General features: G+C 40.4%; 1 protein-coding gene across 5 annotated transcripts; it reads right to left on the bottom strand.

Moving 5' to 3' along the window:
• Nucleotides 1-111: 111 nt before the first annotated feature.
• slc37a2 (solute carrier family 37 member 2) lies at nt 112-13,279 on the bottom strand. 5 transcript variants are annotated; one of them, XM_061752438.1, is made up of 18 exons: nt 12,654-13,275; nt 11,183-11,264; nt 10,989-11,079; nt 8,682-8,760; nt 8,459-8,594; nt 7,063-7,139; nt 5,396-5,562; nt 5,279-5,316; nt 5,065-5,166; nt 3,865-3,955; nt 3,727-3,789; nt 3,541-3,626; nt 2,674-2,722; nt 2,512-2,585; nt 2,102-2,180; nt 1,924-2,021; nt 1,506-1,570; nt 112-377 (listed from the first exon to the last, which is right to left on the bottom strand). In XM_061752438.1, exons 1-18 carry the CDS (start codon nt 12,710-12,712, stop codon nt 362-364), a joined length of 1,452 nt encoding a protein of 483 aa, XP_061608422.1. In that variant the 5' UTR covers nt 12,713-13,275; the 3' UTR covers nt 112-361. The 5 variants fall into 5 exon arrangements, 4 of the variants coding, with proteins under 4 accessions (XP_061608422.1, XP_061608421.1, XP_061608424.1 ...); XM_061752437.1 differs by having other exon boundaries at nt 5,065-5,205; nt 12,654-13,274; XR_009785236.1 differs by lacking the exons at nt 112-377; nt 1,506-1,570; nt 3,727-3,789 and having other exon boundaries at nt 3,541-3,682; nt 5,065-5,205; nt 12,654-13,279.
• Between the last annotated feature and the right edge of the window lie 207 nt (nt 13,280-13,486).

Genomic DNA, 13,486 nt, shown 5'->3' with positions numbered 1-13,486 from the left:
CATGTCACAAAAACCTGACATTTGACAGGGGTGTGTAGACATTTTATTCCCACTGTATTATTGGCTGGCAATCCCCAGATAGCATTCAATAGAGACGACAGTGCACCCAAATGTAATGTATGTACACTTTAATGATAAAAGGATATTCAAATAAGCACGGCAGAGTGTGTCGTTGGTCATTTAAAAAGAGAAGCGTCTCGACAGAGACGCTGCAGTTCTCCGCTTTACGATAAATCGAAAGGCTCGGGTGATCACTTGAGTGCTTCGATTGCGCTGCAGTCAGTCAAAGATGGTGAAGGTGTCACGTGTTGAGGCGTGGTGGCGGTTGTCTTCATCGTCGTCATCATCGCGGTGCCTCCTTTCAAGTTTCCTTGTACCTGCGACACAATTAGCAGCCGTGAGCAGTTAGAATTCCAACAATGTCGTGATGATAATATTTAATGAGGAAAGGCTTTACTTTACGTGCATTTTTTAAAGTATTTTTTAATAATCAGCATTTTTTTTGAAAATGTGCTATTTTTATATTAATATTTAAGACTAATTATTATTGCATTTTAATGATATCAATGTCAAAATAACTGTCACGGTACTAATATGCAGTAATGTTTCTAATTGATGTATAAACTAATATATAATTATGATATATCAAAGATTTATATTCATTTTATATACGGGTAATTTATACATTACATTCATTTTAGATAATACATATTTAAAAAGTTATTGTTTCAGTTAATCCCAATATTTAGTTTAAAAAGAATAAAGTAAAATGAATTAAAGATTTTTAATACTGAGTCAAATGAGTGATTTAATAATATAATTGACTGTGTTAACGTTACTAGTTTTTATTATAGTAACAAAATTTAATTGTGAAAAAAATAAAACCAACAAATGACTGTTTATGACAGTTTTTATTAAAATAACACTATTTGAAAAATAAATATATAAAATGCAATTGACTATTTAATATTACTTTTTATTATTTAAGTATAATAACAAACTTAATAAATGACTAACACAAAAAATAGGGCCTTTTTAATTACTGAGTCAATGGAGTGATTTAATAATAATTGTGTGTAAACGTCACTACTGCTTTTTATTATAGTAAAAAAAACAGGAGATAAAAAATCAAATGAATAAATAAAATATAAAAGACAGTTTACTTCAGTTTTTATTACAGTACAATAAAGGTATTTTGAAAATAAATATATAAAATTCAATTCTGTCAAATACTACTTTCTATTACAACAAATCTTTAAAAAACATTGACATTAAAATGTATAAATAAAATAAAAACAATAAAATTGTAATAACAAATAAAATAAAAAATCAAAAGCTAAATAATACAATTTTCCAAGATCCATTAAGTAATTCCCTTTGAATGAATCGGAAAGGTGTTTCATTTCAGTATTTGACCCAACTATAGTATTGTACCATACATTAATAATAATTTGTGGCCTCCCTACAAAAACCTTCCGGCTTCTTGACGGTTTGGCGATGCTCACCCTCTGACTCGGGGGATTCGTCCACACCAACCTTGAGCTTCCTTGTAAACCAGCCTGGACAAAAACTGCAGAAAACAAACAAACATGAAGTCATTGAAGGACACATACCATCATCAACCAAAACTGTTGTACGCCACGCTGTTTGGTTGCTGCTCCGTGTGTGTCAAAGTAGCAATTTGAAGCTTTGTAATTACCTTTTGTATAAGACGAAATGGGTTGGTTAAACATTTTGCTGTTTAAATATACAATTTCAGTTTTTGTTTCATGCTCTGTATGTGTGAAAATGGGCTTTTACTTGTAATGCGCTTTTTGTGATTTTTATATGGTATGTCTAAATTGTAGATGTTTACCTATTGCGAACGGGTCTGGAACGTAATCCCGCGCACTCAACAGGGGTTGACTGTATGTTGTTCCTTACCAGACAGGCAAGCACGTCGGCAGAGATGAGCATGTAGAAGACGTTGTTCCAGCCCGATGGCGAAATCACCCCGGCGAAGAGAGGGCCCAACGCAGCCCCTACACACGGCCCCAACTCCCAAGTTAGCAACAATTTGATGCCAAGACGCTAACATGGGGGGAAGACGCCGACCTCTTACCCACTGATCCTGTCCCGTCGATGATGGCCGTCACTGTGGACAACGCCCTGGAGTTTCCTCTCAGACTCTCGTGTGTGCCCTTAACAAAAAAAAAAAAAAGACGTTTATTTATGTGCATTGTATCATATTGTTTCTAATATTTTTTGATTGATAGTTGATGTCGAACATGCAGTACAAAATGCCCTGAGATGCCACGAGATGCCGCCAAAGCTCTGTCTAAATAGGAATTGATTGCAAGTTGGTTCCTTGACATACAAGTGTCCCAACTTGTGAGTTTTTTCAAGTTACAAGTCGTCGCTTAGTCGATTTTTTTGCTTTGTATTGCGAGCTAAAATGTATAGATAGGTATCTATACATTTTAGTTATTAGTTATTCAGCAACACGAGAAGGTGGAAATATGAGACACTTACCAGGTCGGCAGAAACTGCAGTGGTGATGAGGGCGTAGGGCCCATTGACCAGGCCGCCACAAACCAAGAGCATGCCTAGGACAATACCAATTTACTTAATATACATGTATTTATGAACTGATATTAGAGGTGAGGCATAGAAATGTATCGAATATGATCTTACCAATTGTTGTGCCAATGCTGCGTTGTCCGATGTGGTTGTAGAGGAAAAGCTGCAGCAGGACAAAAAAATAAAAATTTAATAAAATCTCAGACATTTAACTTTATGTTCCCGTGGAGGACAAACTTGGGAAGGCGCGACATACAGTGAACCCTCGCTATATCGCGGATTTTTAAGCGATAGTACCACAACATCCCAAGCAGCACTGAGCTCTACTGGAAGATGCAGCGTAATGAAGAACACGAAGAAGAGGCAGAGAAGGTCATCTACTATGCGCCAGTACGAGTTGTCATTCCCATTGAGCAGAGAAAATATACATACATGCCCTTGAGTTTTGTTGTATGCTCTGTTTGTATGTGCTGCTCCTCCGAGTGTGTTAAAGTCGCAGTTTTTTGAAGGTCTATGATCACTGTAACATTTATGCTAATTTCCATCAGCGTCTATGTCATTTTAAATTAAATGTTAGCATTACGCTAGCGGACATTTGTTAGTTTGGTTGAACATTTTGATGATTAATTACACATTTTATTCTTTTTTTGCTTTTCTGTTCATTTTAAAGTAAACTTTAACTGGGAGTGACAAATAAACAGCGTGAAGCAAGCACGCTGTGCCTCTTTTTAGAGATTCTTCTTTTCTTATCGTCAAAGGGATTTTATATGATAGTCTCCCATTTATTGCCATACAGAGAGTGAGAACTGGTGCCAAGGAATACTGTAAAAAGTTTAATTGTGTTTGAAGCCGTATAAACGTGTTAAAATTGTGCGAGAGGGGTAAAGCTATTTAACATTTTTTTTTACTCTGGTCCCTTTTTATCACGGATTTTCATTTATCGTAGGTGGCTCTGGATCCTATCTCCCCGGCAACACTCACCATGGGCGCGGCGGCGAGCAGCATGACACAACACGTGGTGGCTCTCCCACCCGTGTAGTCGGACACGAGGCCCGCCATGATGCCGCCTGATGTAGGTCAAACACACACAATACGATGGCTGACATGCTGCAACACTGTAACCCTAAAATTAGGGATTAAAAAAGCAAACAAAAAAACACATCTTACCCACAATTCCCCCCACATCAAAAAGCGTGGATATATCACCGGCTTCTTTGGCCTCAAAATGTGCTGAAAGATGAACACGCATATTGATCATCATACGAGAGTACTTTTAAGCATTTAAACGTGAGCGTCGACACTGACCGACGTTGGAGATGTAGAGCGGAAGCCAGTAGAGGAACGTGTAGCTGACCAGCTTGGCAAAGAGCAAACACAGCGAAAACTCCACCACTCCCTGTGGGACACCGGCATACTGTGTATCTCACACTGATGACTTGTCACTTTGAATCTGACATTTTCATCACCTTAGGATGCAGATTTTTCCCAAAATTGGTATTGAATTTTGTTAGAAAAACATGTGCCTTTCCACTTAACCTCGTTTAATCTTTTCTTTTAGTGGACCTTGCTCCTCTCTCTCGGTCAGATATTGTATTATCACTCACATGAGGCAAACGATAACCGCCCGATCATGTGTGCATACTGTATGACCTCTCCTCAGGCGAAACAGGCGGACACTTCTTAGAAAGCAGCCATCAGGTTGAATTTGAACTGTCCTCCTAGTTTAGTATAATTAGAATTTAAAAAAAAAAGCAGATACATTTAACAGTATTTTATTTATTCGAATAAATTATTGTTGAATTATAATGTATTTACAAATATGACATTAACATGAGTTGAATTAATGAATTATTTCATTAGCAATATAATTCATATTTTACACATTTTACATGATTTATTAATTTTATTTAGTTTTTATTCATTTATCGAATTAAAATGACTGGTTAATTGATTTATCATATATAATAAATAATGTATAATAATAAAATCCTTTTACATGTACCATTTAGGTTTTAAAAATAAAAAAATAGCTTAATTAAAACTAAATACATTTTCAATATTGTCATACAAAATGAGAATAAACAATAAATACATAATTTTATTATTAAAATAAATTGAACAAATGTTATTTTACATCAAGTAGTTTTAAAAATCCAATGTGGCACAAAAACTAATGAGCTCATCAGTGATGCTCAAATTGGAGTGTGCGGGGTCCCTCTAGAAATACCACTAAATACAATTCAGTTGTATTTAACATTTAAGTTAAATAAATTAGCATTTCATTTGTAAGTACTGTTTGTTTTTAAACATTTATTTGTGTATTTTTAAGAAAATTTCATCTTAACAGAATCATTATTTGAGTACAGGTTTTTTACAATAATATTAAATAAACTTCACTGTAAATAATGATATGAAAAATATCAGTAAAAGAAACAATTTTACATTTGCATTTTTTAAAATGTGAAATTAAATAGAAGAAGAAAATAAAAGGTAAAAAGCACTCACGGGTATACTGAGCGCTCCCCAGAAGCTGATGGCCTCCGAGTGCCCAGCGGCGATCTCCGGCGTCTCGGCGTCGATGGAACCGTTGACCACATGGGAAGGACTCTGCAGGAGAGGCTCTGTCTCACCACTTTCCAAGTCATTCTAATACACAACACACGCTCATACGGTTGTTCTCGTGCATGCCGGCAGTGAAAGTAGCTAGGTGCATTCTCACATGATGCTGAGGAGGACTGCAGTTGACGTCTTCGGGTTCTGAACACAGTGGAACACGCAACGAGGTGTCAGACGCGAGTGGCACGACGCCACCCCGGTTAGCAACTCAAAAACTCACTCTCGACCAGGAAGAAGAAGCACAGGACGCCCGTGGCGGCGATGATGAGGCCCGGCACGATGAAGGACAGGCCCCACGCCGACGAGACGAACACGCCGGCGATGAGCGAGCCCAGGATGTTGCCAACCGACGTGTGTGAGTTCCACACGCCCATGATGAAGCCGCGCCTGGCGACAGCGACAATATATCTGTCAAGTATGTTTTCAACGGGTAGGTGTGGAAGAGCGTCTCGCTCAGCTTGTCTGTGAAATTCAAGCTTCCACGTAACTGTAATGATAAACAGATGCCAGTAGATGGCGACATTGGTTTGGATTTGAGATCAGCACAGCTTTTGAGTTGAAGATAACGATTAAGTGGTGAATCTCGGCCTGTCATGTCGATTATGAGGAAAGTTAATTCCAATACATTGGAATTTGAACAGGTTTTGGCACCTCACACACGAACAGAGTACGTATATGTATGGTATAAACAGGGTATGTGTGTGTGTCACAATTGTGGGGAAAAAATGTTTATGGAGTGAAAGCTACAATGAAGTCATGTACGTAATTGGTAATTACAAAAAATGCAATCAGTGAAATTGGTGCAAAGGAAACAATTTGAGGTGGGTTGAGGAGCCTCACGGAGACGAATCTAGTCCTTTGCCGCCATTTTGCGGCAGCTACAGGCAATTACAAACTCTTTTACAGGGGGCGTCAATGACTCACAGATGTTCGCCGTTTGGCAGCAGAGCTTGAGGGCTAGTCGACAGGAACGCCAGCGGTTCACTCTGCTCCGTCAACATCGCAGCCATGCGGCAACACACTCATGGTCGCAAACGTGGTCGACGTGCGGTAACGCACTCGACAAACACGCTGCAACACATCCCGCAAACAAGGCTAGCATGCGGCAACACAATTATTTTTAAATGAATGATGTATTTGTAATTATTAATTAATGCAACTAATTAGTGAGCATTATCATCTTTGTAAAGGCACAATCGTTGCGCTTGCTGGTGTACCTAATAATGTGACCGCTGATGTGTCTTCTTTCAGTATTGTGTCTGTAACATTTTTTAAAAAAAATATTTATATTATATTTTTAGGATGAAATATGAGCAGAGTGAGCTCAAATAGTGTACTTTCATTAGCGGTGTGAATGCGCTTTGTCTTAGCTGAGCATAAATAAAGTTACGTTTGGGACTCTTTAGCCTTAAAGTTTGACTTTGGGGCCACAAAAACAAACAAACAAATAAATTATAATAATGTGCTCCAATCCAACTGTCGCCAGAGCGATTCAATTAAAAATCAACGCCTTGAGGGTGTGTGCCTTTTGGACGTTTGGACAGACTTGGACTTCCTCTCTGGCTTTGAGCCACCAGAACGCTGACTAAGTTGAACATTAACTTCCCCACCCAGTTTACATCTTGTGAGGTTGATATTTCCACTAATTCGAGCAAGGTGTTCCCTCAAGGTGACCACGAATAAGTGTGTGTTGACTGACGAGAAAACGAAGTGTGTTCCTTCTGATGCGCAGTGTGGCGTGACCCTGCGTTTGCTCGGCTGCACTTCTGAGAAGAAGCGCTTTTGCATTCGGGGTGGGAATTTGTCAAGTACGGTCGCACCGATGTGTCGTAATGCGACCCACGAGAAGGAGACAATGCGGAGTCATCAGAACGGGGGGGTACTCACTTCCCTTTTCCGAACCAGTTGCCGACGCAGGCCACCACTGCGGGCCAGCCGGTGGTCTGCATCAACCCGTTGAACACCTGCGGAGGATGGGGGGGGGGGGGGGGGGGGGCATAAGTGGACACATAAAAAACAGCCTCGTGACACAGAGCCAGCCGTGGCCTGTGCGTGTGTATCAGTGGAATCCCTGACTTGTGACTGCAGTCATGTGACTCAGCAGCCACAAGTCAGCTGATAAAGAGCTCCTTGACTGAGCCATCTTACAGAGTGAATAATGTTTCCCTTATCAGTAGTGGTTAAAGGGGGGAAGCGATGCGGCTGTTATTGATTACGTACAGGATGTATGTAGCATCTACATGCTAATATGATGGGAAACTAGTACTGCGGTCCTTCGGCTTACGAGTGACCCGACTTACGGGTTTTTCAAGATTCAAGTTGCTGCTCGGCCTTTTCAGTCTCGAGCAAAAATTTGAGTTATGAGCACCAGCTGCGGTGACAGCGGACTTCACAACAAGCAGCAGTTTAGCAGATCAATTCTTCGAAAAAGATGCCAAGTGCTTGCTTCAAGCTGTTTTTTTGCCACTTCCACTTGAAGTTTACTTTAAAACTAAACATAAAGCATCAAATAATTACACAACGTGTATTTGACCAAACCTCATAACTTTGTCTTACGGAAGTCCACTTGCGTAATGCTAATACACAATGCAAAACTCCATAGACATGCTAACAAATTAGCATCAATGTCGCAGTAACGATAAAGCTTTAAAAAAATACTATATTTGAACACAAGCAGTAGCAAAACATGTAGACAGAGCATACAACACCTCAAGGCATATATTCTTTATCCTCTGTGAAAAATGACTAACAATGCACCTTACCTTACCTTATCCATGGCATTCTTGGTGTTTCATCATCAAATCTACAGTACGTGTAGTATGTGTCTGTATGCATTACACTGCATCTGGTGGCCAAGGCGCGCACACCAGAAGGAGCAGCACAAAGCCCATTGAATTATCATGATGCACCATTTAATGTTTTACATTCAATTTGATGACCTGAATGCTGTATGTTTTTATATATAATGTACAATACTGTAGAGTGACATTTTTCATATTAAAAAACATATTACAAACATTTTTTGCTGGTGTTTTTTTTTTGGGGGGGGGGGGGGGGCACGCACTGGAACTGATTAATAGCATTTCCATTCATTGAAATGCGTTGCAGCCTATCCCAGCTGACTTTAGGTGAAAGGCAGACCACACCCTGCCCCCGTCGCCAGCCAATCCCAGAGCACGTGTAGACAGACGACCATTTACATTCACACAGAGCCTGAGTGGGAGCTCATTCAGAAGTGTACCTAAAGTTACGGTGCCAACTGGTTGTGTGTGTGCGTGCGTACCTGGATGACGGCGTAGTACCCCAACGAGTGGATCTTCCAGTAGAACCCTAAGCCGAACAGACAGGTGAACAATCCGCTCATCAGCATGCCAAAACTCAGGTAGTAACGTAGCGGCAGGCGCTCTCCGAATATCCCACTGCGGACACAAGTGACACATATTTGTAGTTCACATGGTTCCCACTCGGATGGAATCGACCGTAAGCTGAAAGCGCCGGCTACGCACCTGAAAAACATGCCGATTGCGTAGGCCACCAGGAAGGAGTTGTCCAACACCCCGAAGAGCGTCTTGTAGTTGTCCTGGTCTGAACAGAGAACACATTTATTCATTGAACGTTTCTATCCAGTGCAGCGATTCACAACCACTGTGTTGTGACATGATAATATTTCACTTAATTGGTCAGAAAATTATTATTTATTCACGGCAAATAATGTATATTTGTTCATCTATCTGTGTCAGTGATGTACAGTACAGTGAGTGACAGTTAGAACAATTGTGTGCTCTTCCACTCGATGGGAGAAGGTACATAGTTAACTTCAATTACTAAGCAAATTGAGACGAGCTCATCATTATTTCAGTATACCGTAATCCCGCTATATCGTGATTCTCCTGTCGAGATCCCACTATGTGGTGGATAAAAAAACTCGGCTTTACACGATCAGGATTTCTGGGGCCGATCACCGATCAGCGGGTTTAAAAAAAACGATAACCGATCACAAGATGGAGGAATGTCTCTATTTAAATGACCTGTTCATTTACTGTATATACTTGTGTACTTAATTGCTCAAAAAATGATATTTACAATAAATAACGTATCTTTGTTCCTCTATTTATGCCAGTGAGGCATAGTGACAGACAGAACAAATGAATGGTCTTCTATTAATTAGATGGTGGGAAGTACATACAGTAATTATATATCCACTTTTTGTGACATTTTTATTTGTTTGTGTTCCGTGAGATTTTTCAATTGTAAAATATGTTCCTTGCCTCCATAAAGTTCGGAAAGCACTGCTCTAGTCAGATCGTGGATTCTAATCAGTCAGGTCAAACCAGCATTACAACATGACAGAAATAATGGGTGCTAACTTACTCTAATTCAATTACTTTATTTGTAATTAAATTACTTCACCCACACCGAATCTTTAGAGCATGATTCGACAGAACGGCGGCATGTTTACGTCCAACCGTTCGTGCTAGCAGTAGCTTGCTAGGCTACATAACGTTTTTGTTGCCTGCTTGCGAGCCGTATTAAAAGTATGTGAACATACCTCAAGCAAGCCATAAACGAACGTCCTCCCCTGTCCTGAGCACCGGTGACAACCAACACACGTTTTCCCCCATGTTGTCCTTATAGTACCATCGGCGCGCTCCATTCGTGTTGTCGTCACCATGGTAACGAGTGTATCCGGTCGCATTTGAGTTGACAAGATAAAGCCCAATGATCGTAAAAAAACGGGATGCGGTGGTATCGGAGTACAAGATTTTATTGCAGTTGTCTGACAGTGCAATCGTGAAAGAGCAAATTTGTCTTGTAGTCTGATCTGGGCATTACGTGTTGTCTGTCTCCAACATGTTGTCTGTCTCACACTGCTGACTTTTTTTTTTTTTTTTTTAAATAACTTTATTGGCCGTCAGATATTACCAATACTACGTCAAAAGACACGCGACAAGGTTAAAAATAAACTAGCGTTTGGATTCAAATATACTGTGCAAGCGGCGACGCGGAGTAAATGTCTTTTGCGGAGCCGATCAATGACGTCGTTGATCGGATCGGCGAATTATGACATTAACGCCGATCAGCATAAAATGCTAAATATCGGCCGATACCGATCAACCCGATAAAATCGGTCTAAATTCTAAAAAAATAAACGTGTTGAAATATGTTTACATTGTTTTAAAATAAGTTTCAATGTTACTATAGCGTAAATAACACTCGTATACAAATGCCCGAGTATTGTTGTCTGCTCTGTTTGTAGCTGTTGCTGCTCTGTTTGTGTTAAAGAAGTAGCTGTTTGAAAGTTTATGATTACTGCAACATCTATGCCAATCTCACTCAGCAATTAAATGGGGTTTCGCATTATATGTTAGAATTAAGATAACTCGTTAGACCAAATTCCATAGTTTGGACAAACATTTTGGTGTTTGAATATCCAATTTTTACTTACCTCTTTTGTTTTATGAGTCAGTCTTACAGTAAACTTCAACTGGGAGCGTCAAACAAACAGTTGCAATCAAGCACGCTGTGCCTCTTATTTGGAGAACGAAGTGAGCGAGTGAGAACAGGTGCTAAGGAATACTTAAAAAAATTTTTTTGTAACTAAGTGTGTTTGAATGAGTTTAAATGTGTTTAAAGGGTGTCATGTGGTCTTGCTATATTGCAGATTTTCATCTATTGCGGGTGGGTCCGGAATGTATCCCCCGCGATAAACAGGAGTTCACTGTATATACTTTTTCTGACATTTTCGTTTGGTGGTAAAATATGTGCCTTGGCGCAATAAAAGGGGGAAAAGTCTAATTGAGTGGAGCACTTACCAAAGGGAGACCAGTCACACCACGTGACATTGTTGGTGATGTTCAAGTCGGCCGGGCGGATGACGCCGCTGCAGTTTCGGTGGAGTTCGCTCTGGGAAAACACGGAGGGGCGGAACGTTTGTCCACAAACGAGGCCGGCGCGCAGCAACGCGCTTCGCAAACGTGGCCCGCGTGTGATCGGTTGTCATAGCTACCTTCACGATGCTGATGGGCTTCCGGGACAGGTGGTAGGCCGTGTAGAAGAGGAAAGTCAGCAGCAGAATGAAACCGCGATACCTGCGGAGGAAACGTGGATTGAATTAGGTGGCAAAAGTACTCACCCTCTGTACATAAATTGAACTACAGGCACTTGTGATTGTTTTTTTCTTTTGCATGAAATTCAATAGGATTTCTTGCAGAAATGTTTTTTTTTTTTAGCACTTTTTTTGTTCCGCAGGCTCAAAGTATCTCAATTAACGCGAGTTGTTTATCACTAACATGAAGGAACTGTTCGCTGAACGAGTGACAGCTCCATATTTTACGAACGCCTTCGACAGAAACTGCCTTGTTCCCATTTTTCTTTCATTTCTACTGTCCTGTGTTCAAAACAACGAGACAATGCACTTAGTGGGCCGATTTGTGCAGCCTCTCATATGACACATCAATCGTCTCTTCATGAATCATTATGCTATAAACAGAACATGATTGTTAGAATGTCACTTGCTACAAGAGCTGTGGTTACACGACGAATACATCTAAATTTAGAAAATGCTTATTATAGTCAGCTGTAAGGTAATTATGTTGTTATTTATGGTTCAATATGCACAAAATATTCACAAAAATGCTTCCAGCGCTGCAGTAAAATGCTAAAAAAAAAATTTAAATGCTTATTACATTTAACTGTATAACTATGCAATTATATAGTGCTTAATGATAATAACACATTAAACGACGACTTAATTTGAGGGACATTGCTCCCACAGTTGCAAAACCCTGCCAAATAAGGCCAACTTAACTGCTGAAACGCTTAATAATAAAATATTCTCCTGTATGGTGACTAAGTTGTTACACAGGTTGAATTGTCACAAGACAGCAACTAAATTCAAGAAGCGAAATAGGGGGGGATGAACGCTCCAATTGTCTCCGGTCCTGGCTTAAAATGAAACTGCATTACAAAAAGTGATGCTTTATCAGAGTTTTGTCATTCATTAACGCACCGGGCTACCGCGCAAGTAGGGTAAAACGAGATGTTTTTCGTGCTATTAAAGCCACCGGTCGCGGCCGGATTCTTTAAACACCACATATCTCGCGTGCTATCTGAGCGTATCGATTCGGTAAAGGTCAAATCTGAGCCAGTAAGGGAGGAAGATGTAAAATGGGCAATTTCTTAAGGGAGTCTGGTGCGGTGGCGTTCTCGCGACGGCAAGAGGCAACAACCCCGTTGGCGAGCACGAGGTATGAGTTTATTAATTAAATAGAAATGACGCATTGTGTTTACCGGCGTGTGTTGATTGACTATATTGATGTGGTTAGGCAAATCATTCAGCGCCCCCGGGGGACAGTCGCTGATAAGCAACAAGGCCAACTCGCCTTTTCCGCTCAACACGGTGGCAGCGAGTGCGACGTTCACCGACACCCTGAAAAAGTGCGGAAAACCATGTCATGCGTCATTGTTTTGGAACTCACCAGCTATCCCGAGAGAAGGACGTGATGAGCCGAATACCGGGGGCCAGGGACGCCTTCATGGTCGATGAAAAATGTCGTCGGACGTAGGAAAAGAAACACTCAAATGCTTCTTCCAGTCATTGTGAAAAGCGTAGATGCGACGGCGAAGGCACCACCGTGGTCGATGGGCTGCTTATTAGCGTGTAGTGACGGCGATTTTTACGCTCATAAAAGATGAAGTATTTGGTAAAATATATTTTACGCTCATAAAAGATGAATTATTCGGTAAAAATTAAGAAACGTGCTTACTTGTTGAGCTATCCTGTAAAAAAAAACGACATTTAAAGTACTGGTTTAAGAGGAAAATAGATGCTAACTGCTGCCGGACGACAGCAGCGGCCACTGGGTTTCCTGGTGGGATTCAAGGTCCGTAAACATCCAGCCGTCCTCCATAGTGGCTGATCTTAAATACGAGTCAGCCCGACCTCCAGAAGACCTCGAACGGGTGCGGGGGGAAAAAACTCAAAAGCCCCGAATGGATGTACAGTAGGGAAGAGTAGTTATTAATAGCGACAACTGGGTAATTATTCCACCAGATTTTCCAGGCGGAACGTCCCGGAGGACACGTGTTCAGAAGGCGGTGACGTCACGACCAAGGCAGGAAGTAGCAGTAAGAAATGCAAAAAAATAAAAATCTTCAAAAACACTTAACAGTTAAAAAGTGATTATTAAAAACAAAGAAAGCCCATTTCTAATTAATAATAACAACAAATCCTACATTTTACATAAGATGTTTATATGGAAATTTTACCTTTTTTTAACAGGCGTACTTCAACTTACTTTTGCCATCTCTT

This window comes from Phyllopteryx taeniolatus, chromosome 17, assembly GCF_024500385.1.
Source record: "Phyllopteryx taeniolatus isolate TA_2022b chromosome 17, UOR_Ptae_1.2, whole genome shotgun sequence".
In the NCBI taxonomy this organism is placed as follows: domain Eukaryota; kingdom Metazoa; phylum Chordata; class Actinopteri; order Syngnathiformes; family Syngnathidae; genus Phyllopteryx; species Phyllopteryx taeniolatus.
This window is presented reverse-complemented; position numbering and strand designations above follow the sequence as displayed.